This window comes from Astatotilapia calliptera, chromosome 4 (genome assembly GCF_900246225.1).
Source record: "Astatotilapia calliptera chromosome 4, fAstCal1.2, whole genome shotgun sequence".
Taxonomy (NCBI): Eukaryota; Metazoa; Chordata; class Actinopteri; order Cichliformes; family Cichlidae; genus Astatotilapia; species Astatotilapia calliptera.
The window spans coordinates 1,821,170-1,836,742 of record NC_039305.1 but is presented as its reverse complement, the minus strand read 5'-3'; the positions used below and the strand labels follow the sequence as shown (position 1 = coordinate 1,836,742).

Here is a 15,573-nt window from a genome sequence, read left to right as displayed (position 1 = left end):
ACCCATCTATTTAAGAGATTTAGTCACAGGCCGTATTTCATGTTCCAGCTGTTACAACTCTGGAATTTCCCAACTGTTGGGATGATGCTGGGACAAAATACCACACTTACAATAGTTACTTAAAATGTCTTGCAGTTTTTATCCAAGTCTTCGTCTTTGCTGTGCAGAAATTCACATCCATAACTTTGACTTGTTTGGATTCCTTTGCAAACTAAAACGACAGTGAGGATGACTCCTGTGTGAAATCTCCACACCACACGTACAGCCGAATGATGAGAGGACAACTTTATACACAAAACATCAAATCTTTATTGAAAGTCACATTTGTGTACAAGAGAAAAACCGTGTCTTTGTACAGAAGCCGAGACTGAAGCAGTCGTTAGCGCCGCGGTCACAGGACCAATCAGGAGAACACGGACACGTCGGCGCAACACGCCACCTTAACAGCTAACCAGCAAAACTCAACTGCTACACAACTGCGCCTAGTGCACAAAGAAACACACGAGCAGGGTTAGCATTAAAAAAAGAACAAAGGAGTCAGTGTGTGTCTGTCCTGAAAAGGTTGGAATAACCTGACAAACACTGAGCTGCACAAATGTCTAGTTTGTGTTTTTTTAAATGCGGAAATTCAATGAAAAAGCTAAATAAACACACTGAAAATAAGAAGCTACAGTTCTACAGGGTAAAAGTGTTTCATGTCACTTTATCAGACAAGAAAAGCAGATGGAGGTGCGACAGAAAACAAATGGATGCTTAAAGTATAATTCTGGCTTGGTTCGGGCGGATTTCCGTCACTTTTTCAGAGATTTGGGGATTTAAGGAGCAGCGCTGGACGGCCTGAGCTTCCCTGCAGCTTCTGAAGAAGCTCCCGATCCGTTCTTTCCTTTGGAACACTTAAAATGACTTGTGTGTGACTCGTATTTTCATTAAAGCCGTCTCATCAATATAAATGTTGATTTTGTTGATAAGTAGGTAAAGTTTATCTATTAAGCGCTTTTCGCAGACAGGCAGTCACAAAGCGATGTACACGAAGGTTAAAATAAAGAAAACATTAAGTAATTAAAAAAAAAAGTAGTTTGTGTGTCGCTCAGGAGCTGCTGCAGCTTCCAGGAAACGCAGTAAAGGACTTCACCGTTTTCCTTCTGCTGATTTAAATCACTGTATTTCTTTAAGGTGAGCTCATCTGAGGTGTCACCTGCTGCGTGTAACAGCAGGCCACACCCCCACGCAGACTAAGTCCACATACAGCTGTGAACACAGCCATCTCTGGAATTGCATCAGGAAGTGAAACTGCCGAACCAAACACGCTGCGCTCGTCGTGGAAATGGGCGCCGTCTTTCCACACTACACCAGGCTCCGTTCACAAAAACTGGAATTTTAACTCACAGACACTTTAACCTGCTTTGTGAGTCTTTGGTGTTTTAACAGTGAATTCAGATGCTGATTTAAAGAGCGATCACTGGACTGTGGTGGTTCTGACTGCAGCTCTGGGTTTGAATCTGGACCTGCAGGGAGCTCAGTGTTTGCTCAGGTATAAACGCTTTCCCGTAGCCCCACCCCCAAGAAGATCTACACATAAATTATCCTTTAAGCATTATTTTGTGGGCCTGTATCACAAAGGGAGATTACAGCTAATTTCAAGCTTAAATTAGGTTTTCTGTTATCATAAAGGACAGTTTGGACACAAAGGACAGACCTTTGTGTCCAAACTCAACGAAAAACATCAGATGTATTATTATAGAAGGTTTATTAATATTAGAAACTGAGGCGATTCACCCATCAGGCCTGAGTTTTGTCAGCAATAATAGTACACAATTCATCAGTTCACACATGTGACTGTGTTGCAGTTATGACACCTTTGTGATACAGGCCAGAGAGGAGATGATAATATGAGAGGAGTGGAACATTCTATCTTATGAGCTTTCATTTTTAAATCCAGCTCTGAACACACCATTTAAACCGTAATCGGGACATGAAAAGGAAACAAAATCACAATAAATCAGCGAAAAAAAGGAAATGAACCAAAGCACGGAAGACAAAATAACCTTTCACAGCTGGACTCTGGTGCTTGCGTGGGAGCCGGTCCGGGAGGTCACACGTCTTTAACCGAAACTGTGAATCAAAGAAACGTCAGGAATAAAAGTTAAAGAAAGTACCAGCTGACACAGAAAGAAGCATTTTATACGAGGCTGATCAGAAACGTGCAAATTTACACGTAAAATCCAGATCACTGGAGCAGAGATCGTGATCGCCTTCTGTTCATCGAACTCTCATTTTACTCTCTGGCTGTGATCACGCAGAAATATTTGGCGACTTATTTTAGGGTTAGCTACTTTATGCCCATCTGAGAAAAACACAGCACACATGTGGAGGAAGCCCTTGCTCTTATTTTGAAAGTTCGGCACCTGCTTGTGGACCAGCTCGCGGTCGTTGTTGCTCAGCTGCATGAGCTCTGAATATTCTGGACTGCTTTGGACCACAGCAGCTGGTTTTACTCCTTCTTGCAGGCAGCTGGAACCAGCTGGCTCTGGTGCTTCACATCTCATTTTACTTCCCTGCAGGACGTCCTGCTCAGGCCGCTATCTCGAGCTCTGCAAACTTCAATGGCACCGCTTCAGACCACAGCTGCTGTTACCCAATTCTTCTTCTGCTCAAACAAAACCTGTAGCAGCTGGAAAATCATCGAGTTCTCTGAGTCTGCAGAGGATGATGAGGACTGCCAGCAACAGGAGAGGATGGACCGGTTAACGAGCGTCCACGGGAGCCGATTATTGCTTTAATATGCATGGCATGAAGTTCAGGTCACAAGTGTGGCGCAGTTCCTTTTGCAAGCACAAGCATGCGTCGCCTGCACAGCTAAGTGTTTGAAGTATCTGCGCAGGAGTAAAACATGAATACTACTGCAGAAGGCGTGGGCGTGCGCACCGTCAAGTACAAACATCTGACTCTCCAGCGAGCCCCTGACTGTGTGGATGAGCACACGAACTTTCAAAATAAGAGCAAGAGTCACCAGATACACCTGGAGAGGCCAGCTCATGTAAAGTCACCCTTCTCTATCTAATGTGCACAAATTCAAATGAGGTGGAGCTAAGAGGAAGTGATGCAACCCTTCGAGCACCACAAACCGCCGCTCCTTTGTGCGCAGTCAGAACAGCAGACACACATACCTCAACACCACCAAACCAACACTGACTGCCTCCACCCTGTTGCTGCAGCTCGCCACACACCTTGTACCTGCTCAATCTGCCTCAGCTCAGCTCAAACACCACCTTAGCAAACAGGATACCGCAGCTTGGGGAGGAGAGAATTCCACATTTTGTTTTTTTAAATACACAACTTCTATTACTGAAAAGTTTAGAAACTTTTGTTAGACTGGGGAAAAAAAATCCCCTGCTGATCATCTGAGGGAAAAATGTGTGTATCTAATAAAATGGCCGCTAACGTTTAAACTCACCTCTACGAGGTTTCATTTCCATTTTCTGCTGCTGACTTTGGCTGGCTTTTAGATCTCGACCTGGACCCTCTCTTGGAGGAAGGGGTGCGGCTTCTGGACCTGGACCTGGATCTGGACCGGGACCTAGACCTGGAAGGAGAGCGCGCCTTGGTCTTCTTGGTCCTGGGAGAGCGGGACTTGGACCTGGAGTAGGACCGGGACCTGGATCTGCTGTAGCGGGACCGGCTTCGAGAAGGCGTGCGGCTCCTGCTGCGGGATCTGCTCCGTCTCCTGCGTCTCGGGCTGGGGGAACAGCTGGATACATTCAGTGGGTTGAGTTACAGTCAAAGAAAAAAACAGCTGGATCTGAACTGAGGAGAACATGAGCTGCAGGGCTGGAGCTACAGTGAGCAGAGCTGGCAGTCAGGAGCCATCTGGTTCTCCTGGTTAGCTCTGAGCCTCCAATCAGCTGGTCTGAAGAAAACTTCCGGTCTTTATTTTAATCAAATAACTCAAATTTCTGGATAATTAAATGCAATCATTGATAAATGGTGGGAGTCTTAATTACAGTGTTGTGGGGAAAGTAAATGATCCACATTCAGTCACGCTCGCTCTGCACACCAGAGATCCGGCCTCTCCTTACCTTCTGCTCCGCCGTCCGCTGTACCTCCGGCTCGGTCCTCCACCTCGCCGTCCTCCGCCGTAATGGGAGTCGGGGGGTCTGCCGTACCGGGCCATCTGGACCCGCAGCTCCCGCCCGTCCAGCAGCGCGCCGTCCATGGCGTCCATCGCGTCTTCGGCGTCCCGTTTGTCGTGGAACCGAACAAACGCGAAGCCCCGGCTTTCCTTGGTGTAGCGGTCTCGCGGGATGTAGACGTCCCCTACCCGGCCGTACTTCTCAAACACCCGGCGGAGGGCTTCGGGAGAGGTCCGGTACGTTAGATTGTCCACTTTGAGGGAAGTCATGCCGTCGACGTCCGGCGGAGGCCTGCCGTAACTCATGCTGCCTGGCGCGAGAGGCCCGGGAAGCTCCCAGAACAGTCCGGAAAGTAACACAGATTGCGCCTGCGCGGCTCAAAACGCTACGCAGAGACAGAACGGAGCGATTTAAGCAGAATCTCGCGGATCTGGCTCAGTTTACTGCCGCCAAAAACACAGAGCACGCCACAAATTTCTCCGAACCGCGCCGAGCCAGCAGCGACTAGAGCTTCTTCTTCCACGCGGAAAACAAACGGAGTGTAATCCGCTCCCGAGCGCCACGGTGCGGTGATTGCAGTCTTTACACTAAACACGAGGAAACAAAACAAGATGTTTTTATTGGGTCATTCTACGATGTTATGTTCTCTCTGATAACTTAACAACCCTTTTAGTGGAAAGCTACAACTGTAGCTGCCTCCACCAGTGTGTGAATGCGAGAGTGAATGAATAGTGTTATTATAAAGCGCTTTGGGTGCCTTGAAAAGCGCTATATAAATCCAATCCATTATTATTTATGTAGTGAATTATGTTGTTGAAAATTTGATTTCAAACTGTTGTCTAAAACACAAAATAATTCCTGAGAACTTCCAGAATGGCATTTTCTCTTATCTCTCTTATCCCAACTTCCAGAAAAGCAAAGTGCATAAAAAAATAACAAAATAAGTTAAAGTTCACCTTTAATTGTGTTGATATCTCTCTTATAACTGTTTATCAACATCTTTTATATAACAGTAATCACAGGCTGTAAGTATCCCACAACATACATGCAGCCCTGTTACTGAAGCCTGTAAAGAAGAAACAAAACAGTGAGACTACAAAGTCCTGCGCTGACACCAGACGTAACCCAGAGACAGTCCTCTTTGATATATATTAGTTACAACATTTATATGTATATTTATTACTTTTGTAATAGTTTGAGCTAATATAATAAATTGTGTATTTGAGTAAAAATTTAAAAAATCAACAACCCTGAAATTAATAAATACAAAAGCCAGTGTAACTACTGAGAAGTTGGGCTAGGTGCATTTTGAAAGTGTCTGACTCTGATAACAATGTCATTAAAACTGTTTCATTAAAAAAAAAAAAAAAAAAAAGCTTAGCTTTGATGGATATAACTTTTTTTTATTTTCACATTCATAAATGTAAATTTCTAAACAGAAAACCTTATTTCCTTATTTCCTCACCTTTATGATGGACGTCCACAACTTTAATTTAATAAGCCCTAATGAAATTATGTTTTAACACTATCAGACTTCTAATTAAAGACACAGTTAGAACTTCACTAAACTAAACATTAGTTCATTCATTCATGCTTGATACAAAAGCTTCTTCAGTTTTTGCTATTTTCCTCTTGTTTTCTGCTCCCACTCACGCACTTGTCTCTTTTGTGTTTAAGCTCTGATAAGTATGACTGTATTGTATTTATTGTATTAAGTTAATGAGTTTGCACTTTGTTCTTTCTTCGAATAAAGATCTATATTAAAAAATTAAAACAACAACAAAAACTCAGAAGCGCGGTTAGCCCACAGCAGAAGCTTACCTGTGTGTAGAAAAAGCAGTAGGTGCTGATGATGCCACACCTTCAACCGCCACAACCTACTGCTGGCTTCATGCCCCAAATCAAGATGGCGGATGTCGTAAACTGGACAATGTGATGTCCACGTTGCAAACATACAGTTTTTTCGTGCGTGCGTGCGTGCGTGCGTGCGTGCGTGTGTGTGTGTGTGTGTGTGTGTGTGAGAAAAATAATATAAGTATAAATATAAGTATTTTACGAACATTTTATTCTACAGCTCCTCAGACGCCTAATCATTCTTCTGGACGAACTCGAGAGCTCCCCTACAGAACAGGAAACCCAGACGGTTTAAATATAATAGATGTAATATTAAAAAGAAATAAAACGGAAACGGAAACCAAGAGAAACGCCTAGCTCGCGGGTTCCACAAGAGCGGGTTGCGTGAGTTTCTTTCTGCGCATGTGCAAGTTTTTAGCCGTTTCCTTGTAGCAGCGCCTGTTAGCCTGTCAGCTGATTTCACTCACATGACTCTCGTTTTAGTTTCAGGTCAGTCCTGTTTATCGGTGCTGTGAAAGGGCTCCGGGAACCAGCTTTCCACGGCGGAAACATGGTGTTAAAGTTGGTTTAGGATCCGAACGGTGATAATAAATGGCTGCGGGGGTTCCCACGAAGAGCTGACCGACTGAGTGAGGAGAAAAGCGGGCAGGTTAGCTCAGCAGCGTCGGCAGATTTGGTGAGCTGATCACGGCTAATTTTCCGGGCACAACTGCTCTGTAAGCGTGACACTTAAAAAACTAAAAATAGTCTCTTGTCATTGGAAATAGTCTGGAGCATTTCCGCATTATGCATTTCTAGCAACGAGCAGCAGACCGAATCTCGTTTAGAAATGTCTAAATTAAACGCTCTTTCCTATAAAAATAAGATAGCACACAAGTGAGAGCACACAGCTGTGTTCATTCACCCCAGACGGTCTTCTTTATAATTCGGCGTACATCACATCAGTCACACTACACTGCTTTGAAGGCAGTGTTGCTTTTTATCTTAATTCTTTATCAAACAAACGCAGAAAATGGGTGTTTGCGGTAAAACAGGCGGGATTTAAATGTCGCTTAGTTTTATTGCTGTTGACTGATTAAAGCTTCATAGAGACATATTCTGACATGTACTTCTTTTGTTTCTATTCTCAGATGAGCTCTTCACACCAACAGTAGATTATTATTATTATTATTATTATTATTATTATTTTTGGTTTTTACTTCCTCTGGGAGTTCAGATAACCTCCAGAATGAGTCCAGAAGGGAAGAAGCTTTTAAACATCATCATCCTCGGTTTCGGCTTTATGTTCATGTTCACAGCCTTTCAGACATGTGGCAATATAGAGGTAAGTTTGTCACTGACCGCACTTCTGTCAAAATTAAGTAAACTTTACATATTATAAGTCATTTTTTCTTTATCTTAACAGCAAACAGTGATCAAGAGCTTCAACAGCACCGAGTTCCACGGGAGCGGATACACGAGGTAAACAAGTGTCGGCTGGTGGCACTTTCTCAAATCGAATCAGTCGCGGCCAGAAAGCGCTGAGGGGTTAATTCAATCTAAGGTTAATCTTATTGAACCGTCAGAGTTTTCAGGAACCTTCCAGAAACCAAGAAGTGAGGAGACCATAATCACCGTCGATTATTTAAAGCTTCCAGCTGATTTTAAACAGTGAAAAGACGTCACATTAAAGTTTAAAACGGAGACGTTTCACTGTTTTTGTTGTTGTTGTTTTAAATCTATACTCATTTCAATTCGGTGCCAGCAGCAGAAAAAAACAGAAAAGCGTTCAGATGTCTGCAGAAGGCTCAAAAAACAACTTTCACCAAAAAAAACAAGCTAATGAAGGAAGTTGTTAACTACCAACCATGTGATTACAACCACATTTCCCATGATGCCGTATGAGTGGATCAAGCAGATCATCCGGAGTTTGTCAGTGTTCTGTGACCAAAGAGTTCAAGAGCATTTAGATGAAGTAGAGGGCTTCGTTAGTACGTAACGTTAACAGAGGCACAGCCTTGAAAACAGCTGATTGGTGGAAAGCACTGCAAGGCCGTCAGCAGGAACCTAAACCGCTCGTTTTTCTTCTGTGCTGGTGGTTTAAAGTTTGGTTTTGTGCACTTCGCGTGGCTTCAAATTTTAAAAATCCATCAATTAAAGCGAGGTGCCTGACTGTGCTCTACCTCTCGCAGCATGGCCATCATCTATGGCGTTTTCTCTGCATCCAACCTCATCGCCCCGTCGGTGGTGGCGGTCATCGGGCCCCAGCTCTCCATGTTCTTCAGCGGGCTTTTGTACAGGTACCTGCACACTCGCATCCACTCTTTTCCACCCCTTCAATAGAAAGCAAACCTCCTAATTCATGCACTGTCGTCTTCCACAGCCTGTACATCGCCATGTTCATCTACCCGTACACCTGGAGCTTCTACACGGCGTCCGTGCTGGTTGGAATAGCAGCAGCAGGTAAAGCAGCAGCATCCCTCTAGCCCTGATATTTGGAAAAGAAGCTTGGTCTGTGCACATATCTGACATTTTGATTTCTGCACTCTAGTGCTGTGGACAGCTCAGGGGAACGTCCTCACCATCAACTCCACGGACAGCACCATTGGAAGAAACAGTGGTATATTCTGGGCGCTGCTGCAGTTCAGGTAAACCTTCAGGAGTACATAGTCAGGATATAAGCGTCGATGACTCCATGTTGTCCCCAGTTCGGTCTAACAGCCAAACCACTGCCGTACTTTCCCATAAACCTCAGAACGTTTCAGATTCTGCTAATTACCACGTCAGCAGGCAGACCATAGACTGTATATAAAAGATGGATGTAGGTTTGGGGTCTGCCTGATGTCCAGCCGGGGGCGACTGTTGTGCCTGTAATAAGAAATCTGATTGGATATAAGCCTTACTGTCACTATGAACAGGTCAGAGGTCACCCAGCTGTACGGGAACCACGGTAACGATGGCGAGCTTTATGGCAGAGCATGTTCAGTGCAGCATGCTGGTAAATATGATACTGTGGTGCTCGTGAACAGCTCTCACCGTGAGTGGCTCACGTGAACAGGAACGGTGGATTCTGAAACTCATGATGCTCTGTGGGAAGTTCAGTCACATGATGATTTCTGTGCACACCTTTTTAAACATCCTCCCTCCCTCTCTCTGCAGCTTGTTCTTTGGAAACCTCTACATCTACTGCGCCTGGCACGGACACGTCCACATCACAGGTCTGAATCCAGCCGTTTTCTTTGAGCTCTCTGCCTCACACTTTTATAGCATTAACTTCCTGTGTGGTCGTCTCATGAAAAGCGTCTGACTCATGCTGTTCCTCTCAGACAAGGACCGGCAGACGGTGTTCATCTCTCTGACGGTGATAAGCCTGGTCGGCTGCTTCCTCTTCTTCCTCCTCAGGAAGCCTGATTCTGAATGCTCTTCCTCTGCTGAGGCGACTGAGCCGCTGCTGCAGGAGGAACCCTGCGACAACACCGCAACCAGGTGAGCACTCAGGTGACATTATGGTTTGTGTCTGTGTACGCAGAGGCGTGTGCAGCCTCGTGGGTCAGGCGCTGATTGGATGGAACAGGACGAGGAGCAACAACAGAGCAAAAAAACCCCCAAAAACGTTCAAAGATCACGAGAGACTGCACACGCCGCTGCAGCGGGACTCTCGTTGTTTCAACCTTCAGCTCTGTTAGAGCGCCTCTTCACTGCCCCCTGCTGACAGAAAACAGCTACAACATGCAGACTGTGGTCTGCAGGCGTAGGGCCATCGCTCAAGAATGGAACGGATGTCATTTGGGTGACTGAGTTCAGGAAAAGATGGAGATGTCTCTGCGTGTTGCTTTTTGTTATTAAAGACCTGGAAATGATGCATTTCAACAAAATTCAGTTTTATTTTAAATAATTCTGCTTTTTAAGACTTTATTGTGACAGAACGGTGGACAGGCGGCAGGGAAAGACGCGCAGTAACACCGTTTCTTTTTCGTTTCTTTTTTTTCTTTTTCACCATGACCTACTTCGACTTCCTGGTACCAGGATTTTTTTTTTTTATAATGCCTGCTCAGCCACTGATTGGTCAGGGAGGGACGTGACTAGAGGAGTCATCAGTGGGGCCATCAAAGCTCCATTTTTAAAAAAGAAAAAAAAATCCAGCAGTGAAGGAAGTGTGTGCACGCGCTGCCCGCCGCCTTCGTGGGCTCTCGTGTTTCATCCTGGGAAAAAGCTGCAGAGCGAGCAGCAGGTGGACCTTTAGCTCGATGTCCTCCATTGTTGCTCGTGTCTCATTGAAATGAGGGCACAGGACTTTCTGCCCGCTTTGCCTTAATGACCCAGTTGGAATGGAAAATGAGTGAAATGCAATAGAGCTGAGTCGAGTAGATGCTAGCGGGAAATGACCCCGGTGTGGATTCAGACCCCACCTCTGCATCAGCCTCACCTGCTCCACCCGGCGAGCGTTCACGTGTTTACGGCTGCTACAGAAACACATCTCCCGATGTTACACTCACTGACAAATATATGGAAGCTTTGAGCGTTTTCACTGCTGTCGTTGTGGTTTAAAACACAAACAGGCTGTGATGTGGAGTGGGCGGGTCCGACTGTGAAACTGCAAGCTCATTGGCTCATCACTGTCCAATCACACAGATTGGCTGCACGTTCAAACACGGCCTGGGATGGCTTCACTTCACTTAGACACGAAGCTCTGATCTCAAACAGTGAAATGATTCGTAATTTAAAGAAAATGAGAAAAATGAGGGTATGGAAACTTTTTCTCAGTCATTAATAATTCAGGTGATCAGTGTGCTGCGTGAGTTACAAGTACATTCAAAATTAAAATTGAGATGCGTTTTAAATAAGAGCTCCGTGTATTATGGGAAGTAGATTGTTAATGTTCAGGAAAATTCTTTTTCTTTCTTTCCCCTTAAAAGCTGGATGGGTGCCGTGGTTCTCTGGTCCACGGGAGGAAGGATAATTATTTCAGAGGGACTGTGGAAATGAGACGGGCGACCTTTAACTGTAAACACCATCCTTTGTGGTCTTTTGTGCATTTCTTGGGACACCGTCTCCGGGATACCAAGGCAGCTCAGGAAGGAGGGCCCAAATATAAATATGAACCTTAGAAGGTCGAGGGGCCGAAACTTTCACGGTGACTGTTTAAATGAGCATGATGGACCTCCCCCTCTCTCTCCTCTCTGCAGCTCGGGATGCTCTCACCTCTGCTCTCAGGCGCTCGACGCGTTTGGTGAGTTTCTGAAAAAATACCCTCGCTTTCTCGCTGTAGCTGAAACGTCCCGAGCGGCGTGTTAACCTCTGCCGTCCTGTCTGCAGTCAAATCGTGTAAGCTGTTCATCACCAGAGAAATGCTGCTGCTGGGCGTCTCCATCGGATACACAGGTGGGTGGAGACGAGCTGGGCGAGGAGAGGACGGTCTCCTCCTTTAAGTCACAATCAGATATGTGTTATGAAAATAACTGAATGCAAAAAAGCTGCTCAGTGCACATTTAAACACGACTGATACTGAAGCCCCTCGAACTGACCCGATGCCTGCGGCTCCGTCAGGTTTGGAGCTGACCTTCTACAGCGGCGTGTACGGCACGTGCATTGGCGCCATGATGAGGTTCGGCCAGGATGCGAAGAGTTTGATCGGGATCTCTGGGATCTGCATCGGCGTGGGCGAGATATTAGGTGAGTCATCTTCATTCGTCTGAAGGGAAAACGCCGCAGGGCGAGAACAAGGAGACGAGCTGAGTGTCGGGTCTCTCCGTCAGGTGGTAGCGTGTTCGGGATACTGAACAAACGCATCGGCTTTGGGAGGAACCCCATCGTTCTGCTCGGGTTTGTCACCCACATCATCGCCTTCTACCTGATTTTCCTCAACATCGCCAGCGACGCTCCGCTGGCCCCGGAAGAAGGAACAGATCTGGAGGCCTTCATCACCCCCAGGTAAAGAAAAATCACGTGAGGCGCTGAGGTGTGAGTCATAACGACAAAATTGACTTTTAAAAAAATAATTTGTTATCAAACTAATAAAAAAGGAGAGATGTTGATGAAAAAATATAAAAAGGTTTTAATATATGATTATTGATAAATGTGTGTGCATTTAAAATAAAATCGAAATGACTGAAATAATGCAAATGAATGGTTGTTACCTTTTCACAATAAAAGCCTTGTTCTCTTTCCCCGGAGCCTCCGTTACGAGCCCTCTGACTGTGTTCAGACTTTGGTTTTCTAAACTTATTTAAACGATGCTGTCGGGTTAACGTTACCATTTGTGTGCCTCAGCGTGGGCGTGGCCTTGTTCTGCAGCTTCCTGCTCGGTCTGGGTGACAGCTGCTTCAACACGCAGCTCCTCAGCATCATCGGCTTCATGTTCCACGACAACAGCGCCCCCGCCTTTGCCGTCTTCAAGTTCATCCAGGTGACACAAACGCTGAACAGGAGAGTGTATTGTTTTACAGCTGAGTTTTATTTTGAATTAACCTGTGTTTGTCATTTCCTGTGCAGTCCATCATGGCCGCTCTGGCCTTCTACTACAGTAACTACCTGCTGTTGCACTGGCAGCTGCTCATCCTGGTCGTGGTGGGGTTTCTGGGCACGATAACCTTCTTTAAGGTGGAGCACATGGCCAGCTCCAGCAGGCGGCAGTCGGACTACGACAGTATCTGAGCCGGGCCGGATGACGAGGGCACAGCTGGAGTTTTTTCGCTCTCCACTGCTGGAAAGGAAAAAAACCTCGCCCAGGGACGACCGGCCCACAGACTGATGCTAGCTGTGGTACATTTAGATTCTGAACCCGGGACCAAACGCTCCTCCTGATCTCAGCATTTACCCAATTAAATCAAACGGCATGTGTGACGGTGGTGTGCACGCCTCATATACCTCGTTTAGTTTCATAACCAGACTCCTCCTTCTTGTGCACTCGGTCTGTAAATAAACTCTATTCAAGGCAAAGAGAGTAATAATCCCACTGCTCGTGTTGGCGTCACGCTGTTAGTCCTCCTTCAGTGGACCAACTTCCATCTTGACAACAAATTCTGTGAAAAGCCCTCGGTCATCTGTTAGAAACATACAGGAGAGCTCCACGGAAACCACACCCACCTGAGGGGGAAAATGGCGTCCAGATCACTGAGCCAATCACTGAGCAGTTTTAAAAGGTTAAACATATTTGTAGGGTTTTTTCTGGATTTGTTGACAAGAAGAAAAAGGTTTAAGTTAAACGTCTATACTCTATCTGCACAAATCCAGCTCTGGTTACAGCCAAATACTGAAGGGTTGTCACTCATGGGTGTCTCATAAATATTTTCTTCCTTCTAAAGTTGGAGTGAAGCGGTCACAGACTGCGATTCACGCCACATGAGGCAGTTTTACTGTTCTCGGCTGTTTGGCTTTAAAATTAAGCCGTTTTTATTTAAAGAGAAACAAAAAGAAGTCACTTCTTCTGGTGTCAGATCCACGTTCACCCCTCGTCTTCTGTTCTTTTACACGACTGGTTTCGCTGTAATGAGATCCGTGTCGTCAAAGTGCATCTCTGCGGTCCAGGAAGCAACTCTGAATCAGGCGTGGCTGACGGCGCTCGGCTCAGACTGCAGAGCAGACGATGTTCTGTTCGTGCCTCTAAGGACAGGAAAAAGTTTTTGTTTTTTTTCTTCCTCATCTTTGCTGCTTTTCTCACCTCTTCGTGTTTAACAAAAAGAAAATAAAGTCAGGGTTTTTGGGGTTTTTTGTTTTTTTTTTCTGCGCTGATAGTGGCGGACAGAGTTGAAGCTACACAGACTTTGACCTGAAGGGGCGTCTCAGTGATTTGGTATCTCTAACATTTGGTGGCTCACACGGGTAGGTGCCTACAGTAAAAAGAGAGGGGAAAAATGCTTGTTCCTACAAATCCCATAATGCAACATCCACTGAACTGTTTTTCCCTTCCTCGTAAAGGCACCCTGTGCAGTTTTTGCCCACTAGGGGGTGCTATTTGACTTAGTTTGAATAACTTTTGGTAAACGTGACGATGGAGGTGCCACCAAAAACATGAGAAACAATCATGGGGAGATATCCAGGGTTTTCCTGCATATAGGGGTGAAAAATCTGTCCTTCCACTAAAAGAAAATCACCAAAACTGATTGTTTTTAAAACAGCTTTTACTCTAGAAATAAAAAAAAAAAATGAAATGGCCAATAATAAGAGGACATGCACTTATTAATGTGGTCTAAGGAAATGCAGACTTTTTACACTGACTGTACGTAGAGTGGTCATGCCTACATGTGCAGCTCACTTCCTTAAACCACATTTTAACTCAACCAAATGAACTTCAAAATTTCCCCATTTAATATTAATGATCGGGATTAAAAATATGATTAAACTAAAAGAACACAAATATAACAAACTGTGCCCTCGTTCATCTTTCTACTCGTCATCTGACTCCCCTCTGCCCGTCTTGAACTGAACTTAATCGTTCCTTTGGTTCAGGTTTAGTCAAATGATAAATTCTTGTTTAAAAATAGTTAAAGTGCCACAAAATGAGTCGAAGCAGTTGTGATGTTCTGTTAGATGGTGCAGTGAGTTGGTATAGCCTTTAACCAGTTAAATCATCATGATATATTCTCACTTATGATGGTGGACTGTAGCTCAACACGTGAAAACACTGCCACCTAGTGTCTGCAGCGTGCACAGGGTAATCACAGAAGGTATCTTTATTGAGGTCAAGCCTGTCTGGGCTGCTGCTCAGTGCAGATTCACAGTTTCACTCTGGTTTAAACTGATGTGACGCCAAACAGACACAGCGTGACATTTGAGCCTTAATGCTTTTTGTAATGTTGCCATGGTGATGAGGAGCAACTTCAGACATGCTGTAGTTTCTTTTTTTTCCTGTTCCAAGTGTCAAACAACGAATGGCCGTACACTATTGTAGTTAATTTATTGCTGGGAGTCGGGTTTGCTCAACTTTGGTTCATGTTGCTACTGCAGTGAACGCAATCAAAGGATAAATAAGGGAAATGTACCAAGATGATGATTTTATACTTGAATGTAATTAAAAATGACACCCAAACTTCTGCCTGCATGTTTTTCTTGTCAATAAAATACTGTTTTCTGCATTCATTGTGTTTACATGGAGAGCTCCACAGCTTTAAAGACGGAAACACGAGATGATCTGAACAGAGCCGTCGGTCACTTCAAACACACCTGGATCCTCACTGACTTTTGAGTTATTTGTGTGTGTGACGCTAAACCAAAGAGAAGTTCCTCTAATGTCCACAGGAGGCTCCAGCAGTAAGTGAGTCCCCGCAGACTCCTGTGTTAAACCTCTGCAGCAGCAATAATCATGCTTACTGCCTGATACACAAACTGTTCTGGGAGAGAGCTGATGTGTTTCCAAGGGTGATGGAAACTGAAACTCAAGAAAAAAATCTAAAAGAATAAGACATCTGTGAGCTATATCAGCTCTGTGATATGAATGATTTTCACAGTGATTTCAGAGCAGACGGTGATGATGTGAGTCTGTGTTTTTCTTCTCTACTTATAGAGACTTTGGCTGCGAGTTATTTGCCTTCAAATATGTCCTTTTATTGTTCATTTTATTATGATACTCATTAAATAGCTCCCCTGACAAATCCTACCCATGCCACATAAA

At 44.9% G+C, this 15,573-nt stretch overlaps 2 protein-coding genes across 6 annotated transcripts; one reads left to right on the top strand and one right to left on the bottom strand.

Moving 5' to 3' along the window:
- Window positions 1-289: 289 nt before the first annotated feature.
- On the bottom strand, window positions 290-4,718 carry srsf2b (serine and arginine rich splicing factor 2b). Of its 4 annotated transcripts, none has more exons than XR_003272167.1 (4): window positions 4,077-4,718; window positions 3,455-3,748; window positions 3,228-3,291; window positions 290-2,112 (listed from the first exon to the last, which is right to left on the bottom strand). XR_003272167.1 is itself a non-coding variant. In XM_026163939.1 (3 exons), exons 1-2 carry the CDS (start codon window positions 4,433-4,435, stop codon window positions 3,457-3,459), a joined length of 651 nt encoding a protein of 216 aa, XP_026019724.1. In that variant the 5' UTR covers window positions 4,436-4,715; the 3' UTR covers window positions 290-2,112; window positions 3,455-3,456. The 4 variants fall into 4 exon arrangements, 2 of the variants coding, with proteins under 2 accessions (XP_026019724.1, XP_026019725.1); XR_003272168.1 differs by lacking the exon at window positions 3,228-3,291 and having other exon boundaries at window positions 290-482; window positions 2,046-2,112; window positions 4,077-4,715; XM_026163939.1 differs by lacking the exon at window positions 3,228-3,291 and having other exon boundaries at window positions 4,077-4,715.
- Window positions 4,719-6,134: 1,416 nt separating this feature from the next.
- On the top strand, window positions 6,135-14,991 carry mfsd11 (major facilitator superfamily domain containing 11). Of its 2 annotated transcripts, XM_026163934.1 has the most exons (15): window positions 6,135-6,368; window positions 6,468-6,660; window positions 7,115-7,308; window positions 7,390-7,445; window positions 8,156-8,263; window positions 8,347-8,426; window positions 8,515-8,611; window positions 9,123-9,181; window positions 9,290-9,449; window positions 11,150-11,193; window positions 11,280-11,345; window positions 11,511-11,636; window positions 11,720-11,894; window positions 12,234-12,369; window positions 12,456-14,991. In XM_026163934.1, the coding sequence occupies exons 3-15, from the start codon at window positions 7,213-7,215 to the stop codon at window positions 12,615-12,617; spliced, it is 1,365 nt and encodes a 454-aa protein (XP_026019719.1). In that variant the 5' UTR covers window positions 6,135-6,368; window positions 6,468-6,660; window positions 7,115-7,212; the 3' UTR covers window positions 12,618-14,991. The 2 variants fall into 2 exon arrangements, with proteins under 2 accessions (XP_026019719.1, XP_026019720.1); XM_026163935.1 differs by lacking the exon at window positions 6,135-6,368 and having other exon boundaries at window positions 6,375-6,660; window positions 7,201-7,308.
- The last annotated feature ends 582 nt before the right edge of the window (window positions 14,992-15,573 follow it).

What these genes read in the sequence shown, in the direction of transcription:
- mfsd11 (XM_026163934.1), top strand. Translation starts at nt 7,213, where the DNA reads ATGAGTCCAGAAGGGAAGAAGCTTTTAAACATCATCATCCTCGGTTTC. An exon ending in CACGGGAGCGGATACACGAG is followed by an intron (nt 7,446 to 8,155) that starts GTAAACAAGTGT and finishes TACCTCTCGCAG; the next exon opens with CATGGCCATCATCTATGGCG. An exon ending in CCGTCTTCAAGTTCATCCAG is followed by an intron (nt 12,370 to 12,455) that starts GTGACACAAACG and finishes TTTCCTGTGCAG; the next exon opens with TCCATCATGGCCGCTCTGGC.
- srsf2b (XM_026163939.1), bottom strand. Translation starts at nt 4,435, where the DNA reads ATGAGTTACGGCAGGCCTCCGCCGGACGTCGACGGCATGACTTCCCTC. An exon ending in AGCGGACGGCGGAGCAGAAG is followed by an intron (nt 3,749 to 4,076) that starts GTAAGGAGAGGC and finishes GAATGTATCCAG; the next exon opens with CTGTTCCCCCAGCCCGAGAC.